Source organism: Leptodactylus fuscus, chromosome 1, assembly GCF_031893055.1.
Source record: "Leptodactylus fuscus isolate aLepFus1 chromosome 1, aLepFus1.hap2, whole genome shotgun sequence".
NCBI classification, from domain to species: Eukaryota; Metazoa; Chordata; class Amphibia; order Anura; family Leptodactylidae; genus Leptodactylus; species Leptodactylus fuscus.
In genome coordinates, this window is record NC_134265.1 from 30,667,537 (window position 1) to 30,694,204 (window position 26,668).

General features: G+C 42.1%; 1 protein-coding gene across 1 annotated transcript in view; it reads right to left on the reverse strand.

The window, feature by feature from the left end:
• HCN1 (hyperpolarization activated cyclic nucleotide gated potassium channel 1) overlaps positions 1 to 26,668 on the reverse strand; it is a 275,879-nt gene that overhangs the window by 66,187 nt on the left and 183,024 nt on the right. The window contains exon 4 of the mRNA XM_075269278.1: positions 6,251 to 6,469. Within this exon, the coding sequence (XP_075125379.1) occupies positions 6,251 to 6,469 (219 nt within the window). The remainder of the gene's footprint in view (positions 1 to 6,250; positions 6,470 to 26,668) is intronic.

Consider the following 26,668-nt stretch of genomic DNA (forward strand, 5'->3'; position numbering starts at 1 on the left):
ATTAGGATACCAGTACCTCAAGTATGCACACCAAAACATCATTGCAAACAAAGGCCTCTGAGAAGGTTGGCATGATGTTAAAGGGAGCGCCCTCTATTGGATGTCTTGACTGAGACTCTGTCTTCCTAATTACATCATGGAAGACAGACTTGCACATTCTCAGAGAGCGCCCTCTATTGGTGTGCATACTTGAGGCACTGGCTTCCTAATTACATCATGGAAGTCAGACTTGCACATTCTTCCCATGTTCCCTTGCACAGTGGAGCGCTCATGGCTTAACAAGACTCCACACACCTATATGGTGGTCTCTTCCTATGGAGTGACGATATCCCCTCAAACCTGTCTAAGCCTCTCACCTCTGCCAGATCAGTCTTCTCTGCGCCAAGCTGATGAGATGCAAATAAATTGAAACAGCTGTCCTTGGATGAGGGACTGTATCTGGTAAAATCCCAACATCATTGCAAACAAAGGCCTCTGAGAAGGTCGGCATGATGTTAAAGGGAGTGCCCTCTATTGGATGTCTTGACTGAGACTCTGTCTTCCTATTTACATCATGGAAGATAGACTTGCACATTCTCAGTCAGCGCCCTCTACTGGTGTGCATACTTGAGGCACTGGCATCCTAATTACATCATGGAAGTCAGATTTGCATATTCTTCCCATGTAACTACTGAGGAGCAGACAGTTTGTGTCACATATATAATGAAGGAGCTCACTGCTCATCCTCCCTAACTGTATACTTATAGGGGGGAATCAATCTCTGTCCCTGCAGAGGGTGCTCCTGAATTACGACAAGAGGGACATTAAAATAAGGCGCATCCTACATCGGGGACTGCGCTTGTAATGAACTCTATGTCAGCTCCTTACTGCTGTGCATTTCAGGAATAATTTACATCAGAAAACTGATTATAAGGGGTGTTCACACTTTCGCCCATGTCCACCTGCTGGGTCTCCGTCCTATTGCCCAGAGAAACTGGATAGGGGACGGCTTCCCGACGGTCATTCATTTGAATGGGTTTTAAAAGTAAACCGCCGCTGTCCGAATGCGGCCTCTGCAGGGAAACCAGTTTTTTGGAAGCCGTCCCCTATCCAGTTTCTCTGGGGAATAGAACAAAGACCCGGTGGATGGACAAGGGCACAAGTGTGACGCCCCCTAAATCTGACAAGGGTGATAGCTCCGTTCTTGACACAGTCCTGGCCACACCCCACTTACGACTTTTTTTATGTCATAAAAGTGGTATGGATAAGAAGAAGAGAAATTGGAATCTAGGCATATGAGGGCAGTATACATGAAGGAAGCCTGGAGATCAACCAAGTGGTGGGTGCAAAAAGGGCATAGCTATAGGGATGGGAAAGGTGGCTCTCATTGGGGTACAGAGGTAGCAGGCCCTGGACCCTGAGAGGGTGCCAAACGTCTCATTGACACCCAAAATATAAAACTATTCTAAATAACACATTCTTAAGAGTGATAATATCATAGGATATAGGAACTAGAAATTTTTGGAATATGATGTTGATCCAGAGACTCAGTCCAATTGCCATATTTGAAGATGAGAAGGGTTTTTTCTCCTCTCTTGGGGTAATGGTTGTCAGCCTTGTGGTTTTTTTTGCCTTCCTATGGATGAACTTGGTGTGTTTATACGTTGGACTGGATGGACGTGCGTCTTTACCCAACCTTATCTCTGAGGGTGAATCTTTTTTTTTTTTTTTGCAGATTGTGAGCCCCATATTGGGATCACAATGTACTTTTTTTTCTCCTATCAGTATGTCTTTGTAAAATGGGAGGAAATCCACGCAAACACGGGGAGAACATACAATCTCCTTGCAAATGTTATTCGAACCCAGGACTCCAGCACCGCCAGGCTGCAGTGCTAACCACTGAGCCACCGTGTTGCCCCAAGATGAATCTTTTTTGAAATGATCTCCATAAACTACAGTAGGTGTCTATGAAAGTATGATAAGAAAGCAAAACCACTTTAAGGTAATCTACTTCTCTAGAGAGTCTGGATGCTATCAGCAGCCTCGGAAGCCACCACAAGTCTGACATGTTAAGTGATAAATCAATGGCTTAAATTTTGTCATCATTAACTCTCAATAACCCAATTAAAGTGACAGTGTAACCAAGTGCTCCCGCAGAATATATGTGCAGAAGCCCAAGGACATGAAGTGCAGTTTTTTTGGTCGTCTCGGGAAGTCGGAGCAGAAACAAGGAGAGTAATTTTCATTTATCAATGTCATTTGTTTCAAGTACAAACCACAGAATGTTCAATCTTCTCTACTTATTTGCCAATCCAACTGTATTGATTTCTACCATATGTTATCCAATACATTGCTTGTACAAACTTGAAAATGCATAACAAAGTGATTTATTTCTAGATTCAGGAGAATATGGTTCCCAACATGACCTTCAGAGGAAGTCTCAAGTACTAAACTAATACAAATGCATAAAGAGCCAATAATCAGGGGGAAAATAGATGAGCTCCGGCGTCCTATCCAGAAGCATTAACATGAAAGCCGTGCTTAAAAGACTTTCTAAATAACTTGTTAGGACATTAGCCAGAACACAGAGCAAGTAAAATGCTTAGAAAGACCCAGCAAATCTGTGGATTACACCGACAGCCCATTGATTTTAGTAGGCATCATGTAATGCTTGTAATTGTGCTGAGACTTCCCGCTGGGAAAGAGGCAGAAAGAGCTGTTTAATCAAAAGAAGCTGCCATATGTCTTTTACAGTTTATAGTCCTTGCATTGTGTAAAACTGGTAAAGCCTGAAATGCACGAGACTTAGAATGGTTCACATATATTGTATACAGTCCTATGAAAAAGTTTGGGCACCCCTATTAATCTTAATCATTTTTAGTTCTAAATATTTTGGTGTTTGCAACAGCCATTGCAGTTTGATATATCTAATAACTGATGGACACAGTAATATTTCAGGATTGAAATGAGGTTTATTGTACTAACAGAAAATGCGCAATATGCATTAAACCAAAATTTGACCGGTGCAAAAATATGGGCACCTCAACAGAAAAGTGACATTAATATTTAGTAGATCCTCCTTTTGCAAAGATAACAGCCTCTAGTTGCTTCCTGTAGCTTTTAATCAGTTCCTGGATCCTGGATGAAGGTATTTTGGACCATTTCTTTCTACAAAACAATTCAAGTTCAGTTAAGTTTGATGGTCGCCGAACATGGACAGCCCGCTCTCAAATGATCTGAAAACAAAGATTGTTCAACATAGTTGTTCAGGGGAAGGATACAAAAAGTTGTCTCAGAGATTTATCCTGTCAGTTTCAACTGTGAGGAACATAGTAAGGAGATGGAAGACCACAGGGACAGTTCTTGTTAAGCCCAGAAGTGGCAGGCCAAGAAAAATATCAGAAAGGCAGAGAAGAAGAATGGTGAGAACAGTCAAGGACAATCCACCGACCACCTCCAAAGAGCTGCAGCATCATCTTGCTGCAGATGGTGTCACTGTGCATCGGTCAACTATACAGTGCACTTTGCACAAGGAGAAGCTGTATCAGAGAGTGATGAGAAAGAAGTCATTTCTGCACGTACGCCACAAATAGAGTTGCCTGAGGTATGAAAAAGCACATTTGGAGAAGCCAACTTCATTTTGGAAACAAAGATTGAGTTGTTTGGTTATAAAAAAAGGCGTTATGCATGGCGTCCAAAAAGAAACAGCATTCCAAGAAAAACACATGCTACCCACTGTAAAATTTGGTGGAGGTTCCATCATGCTTTGGGGCTGTGTGGCCAATGCCGGCACCGGGAATCTTGTTAAAATTGAGGGTTGCAAGGATTCCACTCAATATCAGCAGATTCTTGAGAATAATGTTCAAGAATCAGTGACGAAGTTGAAGTTACGCCGGGGATGGATATTTCAGCAAGACAATGATCCAAAACACTGCTCCAAATCAACTCAGGCATTCATGCAGAGGAACAATTACAATGTTCTGGAATGGCCATCCCAGTCCCCAGACCTGAATATCATTGACCATCTGTGGGATGATTTGAAGCGGGCTGTCCATGCTCGGCGACCATCAAACTGAACTGAACTTGAATTGTTTGTCCAAAATACCTTTATCCAGGATCCAGGAACTGATGAAAAGCTACAGGAAGCGACTAGAGGCTGTTATCTTTGCAAAAGGAGGATCTACTAAATATTAATGCCACTTTTCTGTTGAGGTGCCCATACTTTTGCACCGGTCAAATTTTGGTTTAATGCATATTGCACATTTTCTGTTAGTACAATAAACCTCATTTCAATCCTGAAATATTACTGTGTCCATCAGTTATTAGATATATCAAACTGAAATGGCTGTTGCAAATACCAAAATATTTAGAACTAAAAATGATTAAGATTAATAGGGGTGCCCAAACTTTTTCATAGGACTGTATATGGATAGCAGTCTAATACAGTGACATTTTAAACTGTCCAGTAATTTTAAAGAAGTCAGTCTCCAGAACCCAACATAACAATCCAACCCTGCAAATAGATAGGTTAGGATTACTTCAATAATGATGTTCCCCCCTTGTGAATTGATTACCCCATTGCCGAGGTATAACTGGTTTGTCAATATGCAAATGCCCTCTTTGGAGCAATGGTGATCTCCTCGTTGCTCCAAAGAGCTCATTTGCATAGCAGCAAAATAGCTATATCGCAGAACGGAGGCAAAAATTAACAAGAGGAAAAAGCCATGTCATTCAGGTGACCTTAACCTACCTATCTAGCAGGGCTCGGCTAATATGCTGGGGTCTGGTGGCATTCTTCCTTTAAGTTACAGTATGCACATCATGGTTTCACTGCATTACAAGGTAAAAATTTTGACAGAGGGTTCAGAATAGGTAAAACACACACACACACACACACACACACACACACACACACACACACACACACCTCACCTCACTTCACTACTTCCCTTCTGCTCTCAAGTCCTCCATTTCCTGGGTCCCACACTGGACTCTACGTCCAGAACACTTACTGAGTAGGGTCGGCCAGGGATTGGGTGAGCGACCAACAGGGGACCAGGGAAATGTCATATTGGGAGAGTCAGGGTATCGGAAAGGTACTTAAAAAGACAGACTGGCCAAATGAAACAATGAAGCAGATATTGCTTCTTTTTATTTTTATTAACCCATGCCGAACCCTTTGCCAAATTTTTGACTTCCTGAAAAGTCCTTTTAGGCTTAGACCCCATGTTGCGGAGACTTCTTAGCATCTGCAGAAACACAGCTAAACAAAGCACAGTTTTTTACAGTACCAGCCAAGTCAATGAGATTTTGTTTAATCTCATCCACACATTGCAAGAAACAAAAAGCTGCAGAAAATCCATGTTTATAAAAATGGAGCTGCAGAATCTTGAAAGTTTTCCTATACCTTTAAAAGAGAGTTAAAAATACAGAAAAAAAACACAACAAAAACTCAATGAAAAAAGATGCATCACATTTTCGCTGTGTTTTTTCCCACAGTGTATTTTTTAGATGTGGGACTTTAAAACGGTGAAATTGTTGTGGGCCATGGCAGGATATTGCTATGTATCACATTCTACAGTATGCTATTAATTAAAGATGGGGGAACCTCAGACGATTTGTTTCGTCCTGTGTTTGGACCAGACGAATCCCTGGTTCAGTCCGAACTCGCTTGGATAGAACCGGAAGGGAAGTCGTTATACTCCGAGGTCTCTTTAGATAAGTGGAGGACCAGGAGAGGTGGCAAAACTTTAAAAAAAACACTCATACTTTCCATTACCTGTTTTGGGCCTCCTTATAGCGTCCAACGCTCTGTGTCTTCCTCCTTACGGCATCTGGTGATGTCATGCACCCAGGGTCACCGTTGAGGCCTGTGATTGGGCCTCAGCGGAGACATTGACACACTGAGCGTCATGATGTCACAGAAGAGGAGGAACACACTGGTGGTCTTCTGTGACATCATGTCACCCATTGTGCCCATATCACCACTCATAGGCCTCAGCGGTGACCCCAGTCACATCACATCACAGAAGAGCGCCAGGAGCCACGAGGAAGGAAACACAGATTGCTGGATGCCATGAGGAGGCCCAAAATGGGTAATGGAAGGTATAAATGTATTTTTGATTTTTCACCTCCTCTGGGCTTCCACCTATTATACTCTGGAGTCTGAAGACCCTGGAAAATAATACTTTACCAAGTCAAATCGATCCATCCATCAGTCCATCTATACCATTAATATTACAAATTTCGTCATAGGCAAGCAAAGACTTACCTTTTCTTGATATTGTCGACGTGATGAGTCTAAGGACTGGATTAAGGCTGTTGCGTGGCCAACAAACATGGCGTAGCACGTGGCACCAACAATCATACTCAGCATAGTTATCCATAGGTCAGACATACTAACGGGAGCCCTGGCTCCATAACCAATGCACAGCATATGGCTCATGGCTTTGAAGAGTGCATACGAATACTGTTTTCCCCAGGAATCATTCTGGGAAAAAAAAAAAAAAAAAAGAAAAAAATGAATTATTGATGTAAAATTTAGTTACACATTCAAATGCAAAAATTCAATAACCTTTAAATAAATGTGTTCAGTCATACAGGAAAAATAACATCCTCGTGCAAAGCTCTTCATGCATGTCAAATGTATGTACAGTATTCCACCTGCCCTGACAAGCAATGCCTGGGAGACCCTGTCTAATGTCGCGAATCACACTGAGTGAAGATGATTAGATAGTTTTCCTAACTCTCCCTTGTATCTACTCATGCTTCCACATCAGTTGTATTTGGCTTAAGGGAAATTCCTCCGTCGTCTGTAAAACTAAAGACAATTATTTAGCTGGCTCCGTTAACTATAGGTATAATGGGAATGACATTCGGAGTAACGACCTACGACACCAGATAGACTCGGAAATATCTGTGTACTCTAAATATACACTCAAAAATACCAAGAAGGAGTTATTGGAATGGATTAAAGCTTCAATGTAATGGTGATATAGAAGATCTGGTACGCTGTTGAGCCATCTCTAGCCTGGATACAAGATGGCATGATGGTTGGACATGGAGGCATACAGGTTCTATACGGTATCGCATTTGCCCACAGATGCTAAGGCTGAACCTGTAGGTCCTGCACACTTGTTAGTTATGGAAGATGACATTATAGGTGGTCCCATAAATGCTTGGTTCATGATACATCTGGAAACCGGGCAGACTAAGACCTCATTCACATCAGCGTTTGGATTCCGCCTGGAGGACCCCCCCTTCCCGGACTGAATACCGAACACAACTGCAAGAGGTGTGTCAGTACAAGCACACAGACCCCATAGAGTATAATAGGGTCCATGTGCTTGCCGCCAGATCTCCGCAGGGATCATGTGGACAGGAAAGTAGTTCACAATCTACTTTTCTGATTTGTGCGGGCAGCGCGTGGCAAGCTCACAGACCCCATTATAGTCTATGGGGTCCGTGTGCTTTTACTGCACAACGACTGCAGTTGCGTTCAGTATTCAGTTCGGGGGGTCCCCATGCAGACTCCCCGAATGAAATACCAAAAGCAGATGTCAACAAGGGGTAAGGAAGTGTTGTAATTGGTGGAGACATTCTTGATTCCTGTAAAATCCTTACTATGTGGGCGAGCATTATCCTGCTGAAAAATGCCAACTGTCTGCCCTGCCATGAAAGGCAACACATGTGGCCCCAGGATGTCCTGCACATATCACTGAACCATTAGTATACCTCGTAGGGGTGACTGCCTGTTCTATGTGATGGATCCCCAGATCATTGCACCAGAAGTTGGGGTAGTGTGTCACTACACAGCAATGACCTGCAACCATACTCAAATCTGACCATCGATCCCACACAGAATGTGAATTTGTTGCTAAAAGCAGTATAGTTCCAGTCTATAGCAGACCAGGCTTCCCTTTCCAACACTCACTGCAAACAAAGGCAACGGTGGTTGGCTGATAACGACAAGACATGTAATGGACATGGACATGTAATGTGACAACAAACCTCCATCTGCTAAACACTTGGAAATGGCCCAGGCAGAGACAGTGGCATGTAATGAAGGTGTAATCTGTGTCTGCACAGTTGACAAGGAAACATGTCCTATTCTTATTTTCCCCAACATCTGCCTCTGACGGAGAGTCAGGAAATCCCTATGGAAATGTTCTCTGTGTCCACTGGCATTCTGCTTTCTTTTTTTAGCAGACCTAGCTTATTTGCTACCTTTGTGTTCTGTTTCTGTAACTGTGCCTTTAATTATTAGTGTTTACACCTGCAATATTTCCTCCAGCCTATCCCTGTGTCTCTGTATCTACTCAAAACTGTGTCTTTGGTCCCCCTTTGGCTGAACAATGAGTTGTGATGTGACCCATGTATGCATTCTGTTTTATATTAGCTTGTCTTTTCTGCTTTGGTATCTAAGTTCTGTATTCTGTCCCTGATATGTGTGCACGCATGGTGCTCAGTTATTTTATTGCTGGTGTTTTTGCCTACCTTTTTTATTCTTTTCCCATTGTGTTTGGCCCAGGCCCTTTCTGCAATATACCTCTGTTAGGCTGGGTTCACATCAGCATCAGAGTGTCCCAGAGACTGATGAAGATTGACAGAGAAAAAAGTCCTACATGGACTTTGTCACTTTCAGTTTTGTAATGGTGGACAACTGGTGAACCCTATTATAGTTAATGTCTCCATGTGTAACGGCTGTTGTTCGGGTCCTCCGATGTATCCAAATGATAGAGAGCCCGGCACTAGTGTGAACCTAGCATTACCTGCCTGTCCCTGGACTTTCTGCATATATCTCAGATACCTGGGCTTTCTGCAATTTACTTCTGATTCCTGTAGCCTTTGGGCTTTGTGCAATATTCTGTAGTCTCATGACTTTCTAGATTAGAAGATAACTATATTACCTGTCCCGTAGTCCTGCCCTTGTTTCCTGTTTTTCACCCGGCTTCTATTTTTTGTCTGTCCTATTTTTAGTCCATGTACACATTATGTCTCTTATCCTGTTTCTGTGGGAGCCATCTTAGAAGGTATCAGCCTGGAAGACTTCCCACAATGAAGACCAGGGAGGGTGAAGACCAGGACGTTTACTAGGACAACGCCCTTAGAGGTGACCCCAAGCCAAAGCAGTTTGGCAGTATGATTTCCATGCACTTTCTGTTACCTTTAGGAAAACCATCCTGATTTCCCTAAGACAGCAAAGCCAAGCTACCTTCTAGTGAAGCTGAGAGAGTAGATAAGATGTCTCATAACAACCTTTCTGTTCCTGTCTAATCCTTTACCTGGGGAAGATGCAGCTTCCCATCCAGCTGCTTCCTCCTGTGGCCCGGGTCACTCCTCGTACACAAGTGGGTGACAGCCGTTGCGTTACCAGTTGGGCGTCAATGCCATAGACACTATAGCTACTTTAGAATACGATGTACCAGACAAGATAATTACAACTTTACATAACTCCTCAATTGCTAACACCTGAACTGAAGCTTCCCACAGCATGGATCAATTTAAAATAAGTATATGCCTCCATTCGTGTCTCATTAGCATAAATTAGCATGATGTTAATTCTAATTAGCTTAATTATGAAGCGCATATCTGCATATATTTATGTTGGTAAATAGGCTCAAATGAAACCCAAAACTTGTCAGTCAACTCAAATTTATTCATTAAGATGTAAGGATACAATACTAGACGACATAAGCTTCTATAGGAGCAGACTGATACCCTCTATTCACAGGCCTGTAACCACTATAAGGGTCTAAAAACAGGTGATCGTGGCCTATATGGGTCCTCATGAGCGCTGCGTATACCACAGGACCACAGCAATACCCCTGCTCTATTGGGTCCAGCACTATAACATCATCAGAACTATTGTCTGCCTGTAAACAGGGCCAATGGTCTGACTATAGGGTTGGAGAAGATACAAGATCGGAAAATATCTTCCAATATAGGCTATGGCTCAAACTTCCACTTGGCACACCTATAGGAGTTGAATCTGCCACTGGGCCCACTAGCCAGGAGGGCCCGCAGGTCATCCTCATGATGCTAAGGCTAAGTTCACACAGAGGACATTTACACAGCAATTTGAGAAGGACCTCTGCCTCATATTCCTCTTATTAGCCCCTCCCCCCTTGGGTCCCGACCAAATGAATAGGCCTCATCAGCGGGAGTCTAGAGCTGGGGACTCTGCAACTGAATCAGCGACAGAATGATCAAGATGGAAGCTTTCTTCACCATCCTGTATCGATCTCGGCCCCCAATATTGAATAACATAGGGTGGAATCTGCCATTGATTTTAGGTCGTAATCTACCTCAAAGTCAGTAACAGATTCTGTGGTCTGAATGGGTGCTAATACTGATTAACCACTTCATGACTGGGCATATTCCTTGGTTCATGACATTTTGTTTTCCTCTTTAACTGAGTCTAAACCATCAGCAGCTTAGCACTATAGCCTTTCAGTGCTGGAGTCCTGGGTTCGAATCCATCTGCAAAGACTTTATATTTTGTATGGATTTCCAGGTACTTCGGTTTTCTCCCACACGCTGAGGACATCTTGACCGTATATGGTGACAGTAACCTACAATGTCTGTAAAGCTCTGAAGAATATGTTGGAGACAGTGGCGTAACTAGGAATGGCGGGGCCCTGTGGTGAACTTTTGACATGGCCCCCCACCCGACACCGAAGACCTCGACCGACCCCCTCCTATGCATTCCTACGTGCTCTATTATGCCCCATAGTGTCCCCTTCACACAGTATTATGCCCCATAGTGGTCCCTCCAAATAGTATTATCCCCCATAGTGGCCCCTGCACACAGTATTATCCCCCATAGTGTCCCCTGCACACAGTATTATGTCCCACTGTGAACACCCATAAACAATTATTATACTCTGGGGTCTTTTCAGACCCCCAGAGTATAATAATTGGAGACCCAGGGGGAGAAAAACATACAAAAACCTCTGTTACTCACCTATCTCCCGTCTCCTACGCTGTCGGCCTCCATAGTAGTCGATCTTCAATGACGTCAGATGTCACATGACCCGGGACGCAGGCTGGGGTCATGAGACGTCAGACGACTAGGCCGAATTCTGCACGGATCGTGGAGAGGTAAGTAACAGTTTTTTTATGTTTCTTACCACTCCCGAGCCGCTAATCATTATACTCAGGGGTCCGAAAAGACCTCCGAGCATAATGATAGCAGCGGTAGCGGCTGTCGCCGGGCCCCTAATGCCCCGGGCCCTGTGGCAGCTGCCTCTGTTGCTATGGCGGTAGTTACGCCACTGGTTGGCGATATACAAGTCAGTAAAATATTTAATAGCCCCAGTAACAAGAGGGTCAAGTGACCACCCGGCCATCTTGCTGGCTTCCACAGCTGTATACATGGTCTCTTGAAATGGTTCTTTGCTTTTAACTTTTCTTAGAAGGGTTCCCTTTCCATAAACTGATAAGGAAGCTCCCCTGCTGGGATCTCCAGAGATGAACGGTAATCTATTGAGAAAATTAGCGCTAAGTGATCAAATTCTCTGCAGCGCCCCCACAGGGGAAATTATGTATTCCACAGTGCTCAGTGAATTAAATGAGATGTCTGTGTAATGCAGCACAGAATATGTACTCAAGAGCCAGCAACTCTCTGTCTACCTAATCTCTACAAATAAGGATCCCTCTACAGAAGACTGTCCCCCTACATAAGCATATAATAGATTTCCTAAATTGGACAACCCTTGTAAGCCGATCATGGGCTGAGAATTCTGCAGCGAGTGATCAATTCCCCTGTAACGCCACCACAGGGAAAATGTAGCGCGGAGCTCACCTGCTACTGTAACCCTCTGCTTTATTCAGTGCTAGACATGTCACATCTGTCAGCTGTCACTTTAATGACAACAGGCAGATGTTCTCCATTGGCTGGCTCGGTACTGGCCTAGATTTGCAATGTAAATGCTTTATGTGACTTGTTTGACCTATTATAGCAAATGAATGCAAACTGAAATAAAATCAAGAAAGGTTCCATAATGTACAATAAGGAAAAGAGTCCATAATGTGCAATAAGCGAAATATTCCATACTGTGAAATAAGGAAAAGGTTCTATAATGTACAATAAGGAAAAGGTTCTATAATGTGTAATAAGGAAAAGAGTCCATAATATGCAATAAGGAAAAGGTTGCATAATGTGAAATAAGGAAAAGGTTCTATAATGTGCAATAAGTGAAAGGTTCCATAATATGCAATAAGTGAAAGGTTCCATAATATGCAATAAGCGAAAGGTTCCATAATGTGAAATAAGGAAAAGGTTCCATAATGTGCAATAAGTGAAAGGTGCCATAATGTGAAATAAGGAAAAGGTTCCATAATGTGTAATAAGGAAAAGGTTCTATAATGTGCAATAAGGAAAAGGTTCCATAATATGCAATAAGTGAAAGGTTCCATAATGTGCAATAAGTGAAAGGTGCCATAATGTGAAATAAGCGAAAGGTTTCATAATGTGCAATAAGCGAAAGGTTCCATAATGTGCAATAAGCAAAAGGTTCCATAATGTGCAATAAGTGAAAGGTTCCATAATGTGCAATAAGTGAAAGGTTCCATAATGTGCAATAAGTGAAAGGTTCCATAATGTGAAATAAGGTAAAGGTTCTATAATGTACAATAAGGAAAAGGTTCTATAATGTGTAATAAGGAAAAGAGTCCATAATATGCAATAAGGAAAAGGTTGCATAATGTGAAATAAGGAAAAGGTTCTATAATGTGCAATAAGTGAAAGGTTCCATAATATGCAATAAGTGAAAGGTTCCATAATATGCAATAAGTGAAAGGTTCCATAATGTGAAATAAGGAAAAGGTTCCATAATGTGCAATAAGGAAAAGGTTCCATAAAGTGCAATAAGTGAAAGGTTCCATAAAGTGCAATAAGTGAAAGGTTCCATAATGTGAAATAAGCGAAAGATTCCATAATGTGAAATAAGGTAAAGGTTCCATAATGTGCAATAAGTGAAAGGTGCCATAATGTGAAATAAGGAAAAGGTTCCATAATATGCAATAAGTGAAAGGTTCCATAATGTGCAATAAGTGAAAGGTGCCATAATGTGAAATAAGCGAAAGGTTTCATAATGTGCAATAAGCGAAAGGTTCCATAATGTGCAATAAGTGAAAGGTTCCATAATGTGCAATAAGTGAAAGGTTCCATAATGTGCAATAAGTGAAAGGTTCCATAATGTGCAATAAGCAAAAGGTTCCATAATGTGCAATAAGTGAAAGGTTCCATAATATGCAATAAGTGAAAGGTTCCATAATGTGCAATAAGTGAAAGGTTCCATAATGTGCAATAAGTGAAAGGTTCCATAATGTGCAATAAGCTAAAGGTTCCATAATGTGCAATAAGTGAAAGGTTCCATAATATGCAATAAGTCAATGGTTCCATAATTTGCAATACGTCAAAGGTTCCCTAATGTGCAATAAGTCAAAGGTTCCATAATATGCAATAAGTCAAAGGTTCCCTAATGTGCAATAAGTCAAAGGTTCCATAATGTGAAATAAGGAAAAGGTTGCATAATGTGCAATAAGGAAAATGTTGCATAATGTAAAATTCTGTATTTTGTGTCTGTAACATTAACATTTATAAGTTAAAATAAAAACTCGTTATTGGTTATGGGTAGTCATGAAAATTATATATTTTAGTCCTATCTTACTGTGCGATCCTATCTCTGTAATGGAGTTAGATGGAGATAACACTGATGAATGGAGGAAACACACAGTACCAGTTAATGCGGTATAAAAGGCAGATCGTGCACAATTAACATTAAGAACATACCCAAAGCACATAATGTACTGTATTAGTTTTAGAACTAAGGCCTAGTTCACATCTGCATTTGGGCCATTCCATTCCCCTCTCCTACAAGCAACCCTTTTCTCTCTGTATTTTTCATATGGAAACCACACGGACCACATTATAGTCTATGGGGTCCGCGGGTTTCCTAAGGTAACCTCTTTTTTATGAAGATGAGGTTTCCGTTCGCGGTCCCCAAGCGGACTCCCCAAATGGAAACTCATGTGCAGATATGGTCGACAAATGTATAGTCGACCCAAATGTATGGTCGACCCAAATGTAAAAGTTATTACTTATACACAGCATCAGTTATAACGTGCTGATCAGTCGGCGTCCAACCCCCACCGATCACAGGATCTATGGTCCTGCTTTCCATGTACTGAGTACATTTCTGCTCCTTGCATCTATATTGGGATTAAGAAAGCCAACTTTCAACCCCATGCATGTGGAAAAACAGAACTCAATACTTGGTGATGATCATCTCAGATTCTGCACCCGCGCCGATCAGAAAGTTATATAACCTGTAAACTCGGTCCAACCCCTTTAAGGCCAACTTGTAAAATGGTTAACAAAAACTTTACAATGCAGAAGGCAAATGTTACATATAGTCGAAGGAAAGTGGTTCATAAAGCAGTCCCTTGGGAGTCGCTCGGTTCAATATATCATTGTTTGGTGCGTTAATGAAATGTAATTGCTGGGCTTTATGCTCCTGGGATTCAGCACTGATAGCCATAGATTGTAGGCTGGTAAGTGCTCCATGATTGTTGCTTTGACAATCACTTTGCTGACTACATTGCTTGTATGGAATCCGCGGCCCTAATATTATTCTCTCCTATTTATCAAGCGTATGGAAAGCAGTTGCCAGCACAGAAAAAGAAACCCCGCGTTTCCAGCCAGAAGCTTGGAACAAACAGAAGCTTTTTCATGCTTTAGCCATAATGACTACACGATGCAAAACTGATTTCCATAAGTATCCTCAGTTATACATTTATGTGCCAGGTCCTAAACAATCTATGAATGGAAAGTCTTCTGCTGGTGCCCCGACCACTGCAATGGAGGTTACTCTGTGTGTGTGTGTGTGTGTGTGTGTGTGTGTGTGTGTGTGTGTGATTTTGTTTCTGTCTTTTGGTGCTTAGTGTGATTTATTACTTAGATGGTATCCATAGTAAAAGTAGGACAGGCAGAAGGGTTGCAGGTAACTTGTATATATTCAGTCTGTGTAATGAGTCTCTCCATCATATCTGTACAAATGCTGAATGAACTAATGGCGAGCTAGAGAAGAGCAACTGCTGATACCACTACCTCAGCATGTGTCTCACATACAGACTGGAGCAGAGGAACTGCAGCATGTTACCCCTCCTCCTCCCCTCTCACAGCATGTTTCCCACTCACGTGCAGGGAGACAGCCTCTCCCCTCCTTTCCTATTTTCTTCTCCCCTCCCTCTCTCCCTTCTTTATCTCCACTCCCCTCCTCTCTTCCCCTCTCATTGCCCCTCCTCTTCCCTCAGTTTCTCTGATTTTCCCTCCGTTCCCCTCCTCTCCCTTCCTCTTTCCATCTACTTTCCCCTCTTCTCTTCTCTTCTCTTCTCTTCTCTTCTCCCCTCTTCTTCCCGCCTTCTCCCCTCCATTTTTTCTTCATCTCTTGTCTCCTCTTCTCCTCTCAACTCCCTTCCTCTTCCCTCCTTTCCCCCCTTCCTTTCCTCATCTCTTCTCTTCTCATTACCCCTTCTCTTCCCTCCTTTCCTCTCCCCTCCCTTCCTCTCCCCTCTTCTGTTCTCCTCTCATCTACCTTTTGCTTCCCTCTACTCCCCTCCTCTTCCCTCCTTTCCCCTCTCCCTTCCTCTTCTCATCCCTCTCTTCTTCTTCTTCCCTCAACTATCCTCTTTTCCCTCTTTTCCCCTCCCCTCCCTTCCTCTTCTCATCTTCTGTCCCCTCTGCTCCCTTTCTCTTTCCTCTACTCCCCTCATCTCCCCCCCCTCCCTTCGCTCATCCCTCTATTCTTTCTCTCTCATCTCTCGTCCTCTTCCTTCCTTTCCCCTCCCATCTCTTCCTCTCCTGATCTCCTCGCCTCTCTACTCCCCTTCTCTTCCCTCCTTTCATTTCCCTTCCTCTCCTCATCTCCCCTTCTCTCCTTCTTTTCCCCTCATCTTCCTTCCTTTACTTTCCTTATCTTCTCTCCCTCTTTTCCCCTCATCTTCCTTCCTTTCCTCTCCGTTACTCTGCTTATCTTCTCTCCCTCTTTTCTCCTCCTCTTCCCTACACTAGTCTACTCTCCCCTCCCTTTGTCTCCTCTCTTCATCTCCTCTCCCTCCTCTTCCCTTATTTTCCCACCATCCTTCTTCTCTTCCCCCTCTCCTCACCCTTCTTATTTTCTCCTACCCCCAATGTCTTTCATTAACTTATTGGGTACAATATGAACATTTAAAATAAATCGATAAAAAAATAAAGCAAAACTAAAATAAAGGTTAAGTCAATAAAACAAAACAAGGCACAGACACTGGAATCTCCAATGGAGACCCTGACGCAGAGTCCACCTGGAAAGTCCTGCCCTACTAATGTCAATTTACGATGGACACCCGACAGGTCCCATCATAGTCATCAGACTCCATGTTTTGTCACTACTTTACTGCTCTACCTCCTTGTTGTTCTGCTCCTCTGAGGGACCAGAACAATAGAAAGACAATGTTAATGTGAATGGACACAATTGTAAACAGTATTGTATTGCCACTTTGTGCTATAAAAAATAGAACAAATACAAAAAAGACACTTTAACTCCGTTTTTAACATTTCCAATTGACAAAAGAAAAACATATAGAAATAACAAGAACATAACAATACGGTTCACGGAAAAATAAAAAAATCAACCGAGAAAGCAAATGATCACTTTCACAATGGCATGTACAAAGACTCAGAACATGTCTGGTTATGAAATGGTGAAATGGAAGAATACGACCACATTTTTAAACCAAAAACAAGTTCCATAGCCTGCAATTTTTGCTCTGACCACTAAGTCGAATAATAGACAGTGCCAATTCTGATAGGGTTTTCTTTGCAGCATCATTGACAAGACAGACAGAGGCTCACAACTCTATAGATAACACCACTGACCCATCATTTCATCCACTACTGACAATAGGTGATATTATTATTATATACTCCATGTTTAGAAAACTCTCCCATGGACCTCAACGAGTCGTCTCCAATCTACTGCTGCCTATGGCCATGACTATGTTGTATAGTGTATCACTAAATGATGTTAATGGAGCAGAGGAGAAGCTCAGGCAATATGGCCGCCCCATAATCATGTACTGGACATATAGTAGAATAAAAAAGATTCACAATAAGAAATTAAAAGCAAATTAGAAATATTTTAAAAATGTCTCTCTATCTATCTATCTATCTATCTATCTATATATATATATATACACTTTGAGAGAGTGAAGGGTGTGGTCTGGGAAGACAAGTATATTCCAGACAGGCACCTAAAGGGTGTATGGTAAAGACTCACACCAGGGAGGTCAGCTGACTAATCAGGCCCTAATAACAGTCTAAGTGTGAAGACTAGCAGGGTGACTTGTCCAGACCGGACCTTGAAAGCAGGTACTGTGCCACCCATTGTTGTTGCCAAGGTGGGAGACTGGTAGCCAGTCTTCTGTATAGTCAGGGAAAAGTTTCCTTACGTTTAAGTTAGTTTCTCAGCCGAGAAGGGTTTTGTTTTGTTTATCCTATGGCTTTGCAAAAGCAGTGTATGTGTTACATATGAATAAAGCCTGAACCTGTGTGCAATCCAGTGTCTGTGTCCCTGTTTCCTGCACTGCTACCGAGCATCTACCTGAGAGATTCCCCACTATACGTATTTATTTATCAAGCTCCAGAAGTAAAAGCTCTCCCTCCACAACAACATTTTCAGCCACTGTACGAGATGCCAACCCCAATTAGCTAATATTACAATGGATCAATGCTAAAATGGAACTTTCTGCAGTCGATAGGGATCAACTTCTGGGAATTTCGAAAACGACTTATGTGTCACTGGAGGAAGAGAAATCTCTTTAATATTGTAATGGAATTAAAGATTTCCATGGCTGTTGGACAAATATGTAACTGAAGGATTAGGCAAATCATTTTTATAGGCGTAAAGCTGAACCGCGAGATAACGTACATATTGAGGATTAAGGGGAAAAAAAATCATCTGAGCATCACTCACATGGGGATTTTATTTTATCCCGGCAAATTAAAACTATTATCAGTTCTTTAAAAATCAGTTTTTAATTTACATTAAGCACCAAGACTCTTTATTTTAGTACAGTATGCAAACGGTTAACCTAAATGATATAGTCAATGTATTGTGAGGACACAAACTGAACCAAAAACTGGCCGATGATGATATATGGTTTGGGGTCATTGAAGGGGTTATCCCAATTCTAAGAAAGTGTCCTTCGTGATCAACATGCTGTGATCCTGGCGCCAAGGTGTACGGCCGGGGAAAACGCTGGAACGTTACCTCTAGAGTGGAAAGGAATTAGTGAAAGTGCTCACTCACAAGTTTTTTGAAATTTTTTTGCATTAGCCACGTAACCCAAAGGAGTTAACGGCATAATGGGCATTGGGGTGTGGGCCATTGTGACACCCACTTACTATTAGAAGGCACCAGTCACTGTAGAGAACTGTTGTTCTAGGAGGGGGCATGGATAGTTATTTCAGTTGACTCTTGCCTGACAGTCTTGGTGTGATCAAATTGTCACTTCCCAATTAAAGAACCCAGCCCCCCCATGAAAGATAGGTAACGGTTATCTGAATCAGTGGTTTCCCCTTTTGAAATGGTACCTCCATTGCTGAGACATGAGTTCTTTGGAGTGACCAGGGCACTACCATTGATCCAAGGAGGTAAGTGGTAACTCCTCTAGATATTTACCCCCTACTGCCCCATCGTTTGAGTGACATCTGTCACTTTGTCACACTCCATCTAAAGAAAAACCCCAACAGGAGAAAAAATTCCCCTAAAGCCCTTTCAGTTCAGTTAATTTGTATAATAATGAAAAATGGAGCTACAAAGCAGAATAAGAAAGACATCTTCGGAAAGTGTAGAAGACACTCTACAAGGTACAGCCATTAGTTTGACTTTTCTTCTGACATACTCAATTTAAAGAAGATGGTAACAACTACACAGGTCCTGTAAAAGAAAAGTTGCTGTGCAGATGGTGAGTTTTTTCGATCTTACACCTTGCAACAGAGCAGTATGCAAGCTAGGGAGCTGTAGTCCTTTACACTGGTAATATTGCTTACTGCAAGCCCTGGCAGCCTAAACACAACTGTGCTGCACAAAGCTGACCAGGATTTAAAGAAAAAAAACAAACGCATATACTGCAGGTGTTTTTTTTCTATATTTTATAAACTCAAAACATTTAATGGATCTCCCATACTTGTAGGGGAAATTGTTCTGATACTATCAGTTTTAAAGGGAATATCTATTGGTATTTCTATAATGATGCATGGAAGATTGATCCAATTTGAAATTTCACCTTTATAAGACACTAAGGGGCTAAACCTGGTGCAAAAATCATGAAAATAAATTTCCATAAGACCCATTGCATAAAGAACTGTATACACTTCCCATGATTTATAGCTAGTGTTGACAAACTGCTAGTATCCAGTATCAATGAGCAATGACGCATAACCTAATGTGCTTGCATTTAGAGTCAAGGACGCCTTCAGCCAACATAGAACGTTTCATGCCAACTGTTCTCGAAGGAGAATTCATAGTAATGGGCGATCACCTCATGGGCACTATTAGCTCTGATGTTCTTTGTGGCCATAGGAAATGATGCTACACATGAAATAGTTAGAAATGATATACCGTATATACTCGAGTATAAGCCGACCTGAATATAAGCCGAGGCTCCTAATTTTACCATAAAAAACTGGGAAAACTTATTGACTCGAGTATAAGCAGAAGGGGGGGGGGGATGCAGCAGCTACTGGAAAATTTCAAAAATTAACATGGTCAGAGTTTTTGGGTGCAGTAGTTGCTGGTGCTGGGGAAGGGGAGGGGGTGTTTTGGTTGTCTGTCTGCCCCTTCCCTGAGCTTGAGGACTGGGTTTTTTCCCCCATGTGGAATTCAGCCTGGCTGAATATAGGATATCTGCAGTGCTCCTATTAACCCCTACCCGATGGAACAGGAGCACTGCAGATCCCCTATATTCAGTAGACCGGGCACTGTCAGACACAGGGATACCTAATGTTTCCTAGATGATACCTAGTGTTTCATAGTAATTTTCTACTTTTATATGTATTCTAGGAAAAGGAGGGATTTACAACTTATATTTAATTTATTTTTTTATTATATATTTTTAAAGCTTCTATTTTTTTCACTATTTTATGGAAGATTCTATACATTACTATTGCGGCTGGTCATAGACCCCTCCACTCCCCCCCCAAAAAAAAAAAAAAAAAATTTTTTTTTTTTTTTGCTTGACTCGAGTATAAGCCGAGGGGGGCTTTTTCAGCACAAAAACTGTGCTGAAAAATTCGGCTTATACTCGAGTATATATATACTTTAGAGTCAGCTTTACATTCCTAGATGGAGGTTATCAATCAAGAAAATATACATTTCTGAATCATCGAACACTAGATTTGACTATTACTAAACTGTGTATCAATTCTGTAAACAAAAGGTTGATATTTAGTCATTTTTTGAATTTTTCATGCCTTTATATCAGAATTTTTTTTCCAGTTTTCACACTGTGGATCACACAATTTTGGATCATGCAGTAGGTAGCTTTGCTGTGTAGCCTGGGGCAGAGTCTTTTCCTTATGATTAGAGGAGAGTGGTCATTAATGACAGATGATAGATCTATTGTAGAATTGGAGGTCTAAATATGGCAGGATAGTAAAGATGCCTATACAGATCAGAATTATTTTGTCCATGATATCAAATTTTGGAAAGACCAATTAACCATCTAATGTTTATGGTGTTCCATCTTTCGGCCATGTTGGTTTTCAATATACTCAGTTTTTTTGTTCTCATGGGAAATAACTGCCCAGCTGACAACTCCCACTTCATACCCTGGTCTCTAGAAGAGGAAGTCTATAGCGGAGGGCATTGTACTCTATCACCTTCTTGAAACTTTATTAATCTCTTTATTAATCTCTTGCCTACCTTAAGGAAAGGGTCAGCCACTTTCTTAAACTGATGGCCTATCCTTATCAATGTTAGATCCGCAGGGGTCTGACACATAGGACTTCTGAAGATCTCTGGTTGCGAGGCTATTCGGCTCTCACCGTGCAGCTCAATCGCCATACAAACTGCAGCACTGTTTCACTGAAGTGTACCAGAGATCTGCAGGGGTCCCAGGTGTCGGGCTTCCACAGATCTACTATTGAAGGCTTATTTTAAGGACAGGCCATCCATTTCAGAAAGTGGATAACCCTTTTAATGGAAAGGGGGCCTGACTCAAGATCTGACATTGTGTGCCAAACCTTAGGTACACTTTTTGGTGTAAACTAAGGCAATACATAGATGATGTTAGGCTAGACAGTATAAAGATATACCAGAATTAACATCTGGCAAACAACCTCGAGTCAGATTTTCTAAAAATTGAGGGTTTGGCTGAACTTGACATTTTGGGGGTTCAACACATGCAAATCATTTACTATACTCTGAGGTTTCTTCAGATCCCAGAGTTTAATAAGCAGAGGCCTCATAGAGGTGCAGAGAAATAACAACCAGCTCATTTTACCTTTCCTCACAACTCTAGGGCACTGGTCCTTGTTCCCAGTGATGATATCAGCAGCCCGATTCGGCAAGTGTCATAATGTCAATGACCTCCATTTGACTACTGAAGCCCAATCACAGTCCTCCGCAGTCACAGCAGAAGGTGATGGGAAAGAAGAATGGACAAAGTCCATGGAGTATGGACTGTTTATTACTTTTCCACACCTCGCCAGAGCCTCGGAGGTCTCTTCAGGGCCCAGAGTATAATATTTAGGGTGTAATAATGGCACTTTCATTTCAAAGCGAACATCTGAAACTTGCAGGTGAACCTTGCAAATATTTGTAGATTTGGAAAATAACAACTTTTAAGTCTTATGCAAATCAGGCAGTTGGTGCACTGGGGGCGGGCTTTCAGCTCTCTGAGAGCACTGCTCTTTCCACTCAGACTCCTACCATCACCAGCCTCGCCATGCATCACTATCTTCCCACTGTTATGACATCACTCATCCTACTGTAAGCCGATGGCTGGTCAGGTAATGGAGGGGTGTACATCTCACCCAGACTACTAAGGTGGGTGAAATGAGAAAACTTCAGAAGGAATGTTTGTTCTCAGCAGATAACTTTCGTCTGCTGAGCATTTTGGTAAATGCTGAGTATTGGGCTGGATTTTTAGGAATGGCAGGTAGGTTGGTAGTGGGACCTGTCATTCCACCCCCTCCAGTCCACACTTTGCGGATGTTCCGGCAGCGACTCAAGGGAGGCTTAAGAAGCCAGCTCCAGCAGCAGACATTGGGCAGAGCTTGGCTGGAGAGCCAACAGAGAGGTCATATTTTTGGAGCTGTGTCTTCTACCTTTGTTTTGGACTAAAGAATCTGGACTTTTGTGCCTATGCCATCCCACCCAGCAACCCCAGACCCTGACACTACCTAAGCAGTAAGCGCCGCGCTCCCAGGACTACCTCCAAATGCTCTGACCCCTGCATTTGGTACATAATCTAGATCTGAGGACTAATGCTTGTCATTGTCATTAATATACAGTACAGCTATGGAGGAGATATTTAGCCATTGCATGCTGTCTATGCCCTTTGCATACTCCATGATGGGTTTTGTCAGCAGTAATATTACATCACCATGTTTATTTCCAATGTGCAGTAAAATGTGAGGTCCAAGGGTTGAGACACATTAAAGCTACAAGTGTTTAATATACATATCACACGCTCAAATTACAGACACCGGCTGTGGTTTACAATGCTCAATATATCGATTCGGTAAGCAAGGACTTGTTAATTACAGTCCAGGCTGAACCATCGCTATAAATTCTACCTCGGCACTCCGCAGAGCGCTATAAAGTCACCTTCAGGTTACAAAACATTCCTATTCCGGACAGTTTATTTATTAGAACCTACAATGATTAGGAAAAGACAAAATCATTAAAGGGGTTGTCCGGGCTTATTTTTTATATGGTCTATCCTCCTCTGTACAAAACCGCTTCTGGTACCCATCTGGTACACAATATGGGGCCAAAAGCAGAAAGCTCCGTCCATTGTCTAGAGGCCCGACGCCTTCACTGCAGCTCAGCTCCCATTAAAGTCATAGGGAGCTGCAGTGAAGCCACCTGGCCACTTTCTGCTTCTGTCCCCCGTATTATTTATAGCTGATTGGTCCAGGGGCTGGGTTTTGACCCCTTATCTATCATATATTTATGGCCTATTCTATCCTAATTTTTGATGCTTTCTATTCTTTCTATGTATAAATAATGTCAAGTAAATCCAATCCTTAATCTCCATTCGGAAACTCCAGTATGCAAGACTTCTCCCGAGCTGTACCACTTCTTTGGAATGCTCTAGCTTGGACAATCAGATTAATTCACAGCTTTTACAGCTTCAAGCACATCCTAAAGACACATCTTATCAGACAGGCCTGTCACAATTCCTACTCTAAATGCTTCTGCAGTTAGGCTCCCTAAAAGTAACCCTTCACTGTTCATGCCCCCTCCCCACTATTAACCCACAGGACATGATGCTTTATAAGACTGCAACCCTGTTTGCCCAGGCCCTTTGGATCTGCAAAGAAAAGGACTCCAGCTGGTGCCAGCTGTCAGGGTCTGGGATTGCTAGGTTGGGTGGCATAGACACACAGGTCCAGATTTTTAGTCCAAAAATGTAGAGTTTTATTTTCACTCCAAAAAAACAGTGCAGCAACAAAAGGAAACAATGCAAAAATAAATACCTGCCCAGCTAGGCTCTAACTCAACACAGGTTACCTCACCTATAATAGCAGACTCAACAGTAAGTTGCATCAACCAAGACAGCTCCAACAGTCTGACCTATCTGCTGGCTCTCCAGCCCAGCTCTTTCCAAAGTCTTGCTGCTGGAGCTGACCTTTTAAACCTCACTGATGAGGACAATCCGCAGCAGCTGACACGATGCAGAAACATCCACAATGTGTGGACTGGAGGGGGTTGGAATGACAGGTCCCAATACCAACCTACCTGCCATTCCTAAAAATCCAGCCCAATAGAGAGAACTTGAAATAGCCCTCAGCAGACAAAAGTTATCTGCTGAGAACTAGTCTTTCTGGAGTTTTTAATCTCACCCACCTTAGTAGTCTGGGTGAGATGTATACCCCCTCCATGATCGGCTTACACAGCACATACAGATTTATTTATCTGCGGAATTAAAATAACCTTTATCACAAACTTGGCTGATCAACTGTATAAGCAATGTTACCTCCTATGTCACCCCTCTAGTCGTACCCCTGTCTACCTCACAGATTGTAAGCTCTTGTGAGCAGGGCTCTCCATTCCATGATGCAAATTGATTTCTTATACTGTACTGTCTATAATTTTTTTTCTGTACATGAACCCTACAATTTGCAGAGTGCTGTGGAATATATTATATATACTATATATCACTAGCATGGACTTTCAGAACACTTTTATGCTGATAGGTAAATTGGCTTTCTATGAAATTGGTCCCAGTGCACACATGCCCAAGACAGGTTAAACAAGGTTGTGCAGTATAAGCAACGGTAAATCAATCAATACATCTTGTAGAGAAGATATTTTTAGGATTTCACAAGTCAGTGGTGAATACAGGTCTCGCTGAATTTACTTTTCCATTTAATACAACGATTTTGGTGCATCATTTTTTTTTATTTTTTAAGTGCCATAAATTGAGTACAAACATGCAAATAAAATTTTAGACTAAAATCACATGTAGTGAAAAGCGGGTAATGCAGCAGAATAGAAATGTATGCTAGTCACGGACTGTCATAGATTTTATATATCTACAGTATAACAGACTACTCTTCTGGTGTGACTTATAATAAATTTGTCAGACCAGGCATCCTTGCACCGCCTTAGTCTCCATCTTGCTCCGCCCACTTTTACAGAAGGAAGGCAGATTTTGACTTAATAAAAAGACCCTCATGGTGTTAAATACTAGAGATGAGCGAGTAGTGTTCGATCGAATACTACGGTATTCAAAATACTCGTACTCAATCAAACACTACTAGCTGTTCGAAGTGTAAGGTTCGATGCAGAACCAGCGTTGATTGGCAGAATGCTATACATTTTGCCAATCAACGCTGGTTCTTCTCTTACCTTTCCGAAGTCTTCTCCGCGCTGCGTCCCCGTGTCTTCTTCCGGGTGGAATTCACTCTGCCTAGGCATCCGGCCTTGGCAGAGCCGACTGCGTATGCGCGGGCATGCACGCGCATACACGCGCATGCGCAGTCGGCTCTGCTCAGGCGTCGGGCCTGGGCAGAGCCGACTGCGCATGCACATGCATGCGCACGCATGCACGCGCATGCGCAGTCGGCTCTGCCAAGGCCGGATGCCTAGGCAGATTGAATTCCACCCAGAAGAGGACACGGGGACCCTGTGCCTGGAGAAGACTTCAAGCAGAATCCAGCCCGACCGTCACTCGTGGACTTGGTAAGTATGATTTTATCAAATGTTGCCTACCTCTGAAATGAGCATTTCCCCCCATAGACTATAATGGGGTTCAAAATCTGTTCGGACAGTTGAACAGTGAGCGGCTGTTTGAATCGGATTTTGAACCTCGGACATTTTAGTGTTCGCTCATCTCTATTAAATACACATTCACTTTAGGATACCTAAATCTATCAGTCGGTGATAGGGTGCCAGGTACGGTACGTGCCTCCCTTTATTATTGCCTGAGGAGTGCCATGTTAATTGATTTATTTTTCAAAGACTGGCTGACATTTTCCATTAAACATAATAATCTTTCTTCTATCATTAGGGAGAACAGGCGCTTCGGAATGGCAAATACATAGAAAAATGGAGATGCAAGCTCAGTACTTTAGCATCTGTGATAATGAAGATCAAACCTCAACCACTTCACAAAGGCAAATTAATCATGTGGCAAAAAAAAAAGAACCTTGTGAATCATTACGTCTCCTATCGCTGGAGAATATGGACGCATTCTGTGTGTAATACATACCTAGAGGGAGATACATGAAACAAGGGATCTTCTCTTGCAGCAAATGTTCCTTCCAAAGTGTCCTCTACATTCATGATGTTAAGTCGTAAATCTTCTCATGCACCATTTGCCTGTCATAACGACTATAAATACATATATAGCAATGTGGTCACATACAATGAAGTGACCCATGCTAATGTCCCAGCTGACTACAATTAGTTAGTAGGTGAATGAACCTGCCTACATACACATTATATTTGCTCTCACACATATCAAAATCTATCATACGAAAGACAAAAAAAATTACATTATTTCAAAAGCCACTACGACATGCCCTTGGTGACAATGTCAACCACCACCCGAAACATACCTGTATATAAAACAGCAAATTAATGTACAATACATTACAAAGGAGTTTTGCCATTAACATAACCATAGTTACATTTGTAGACAATTAAACAATTTTGTAAATATAAATAATTCAAAATTTTGATACATGTAGTGTCCCCTCCTGATAATCAGCCTTGATGTCCTTATTGTGTCTGGGATATCTTCTTATACATGTAGTGTCCACCTGATAACCAGCTTATTGTGTGCTTATTGTGGTCAGCTTATCTTCTCATACATGTAGTGTCCCCTCCTGATAACCAGCCATGATGTCCTTATTGTGGTCGGGTTATCTTCTCATACATGTAGTGTCCTCCTGATAACCAGCTATGTC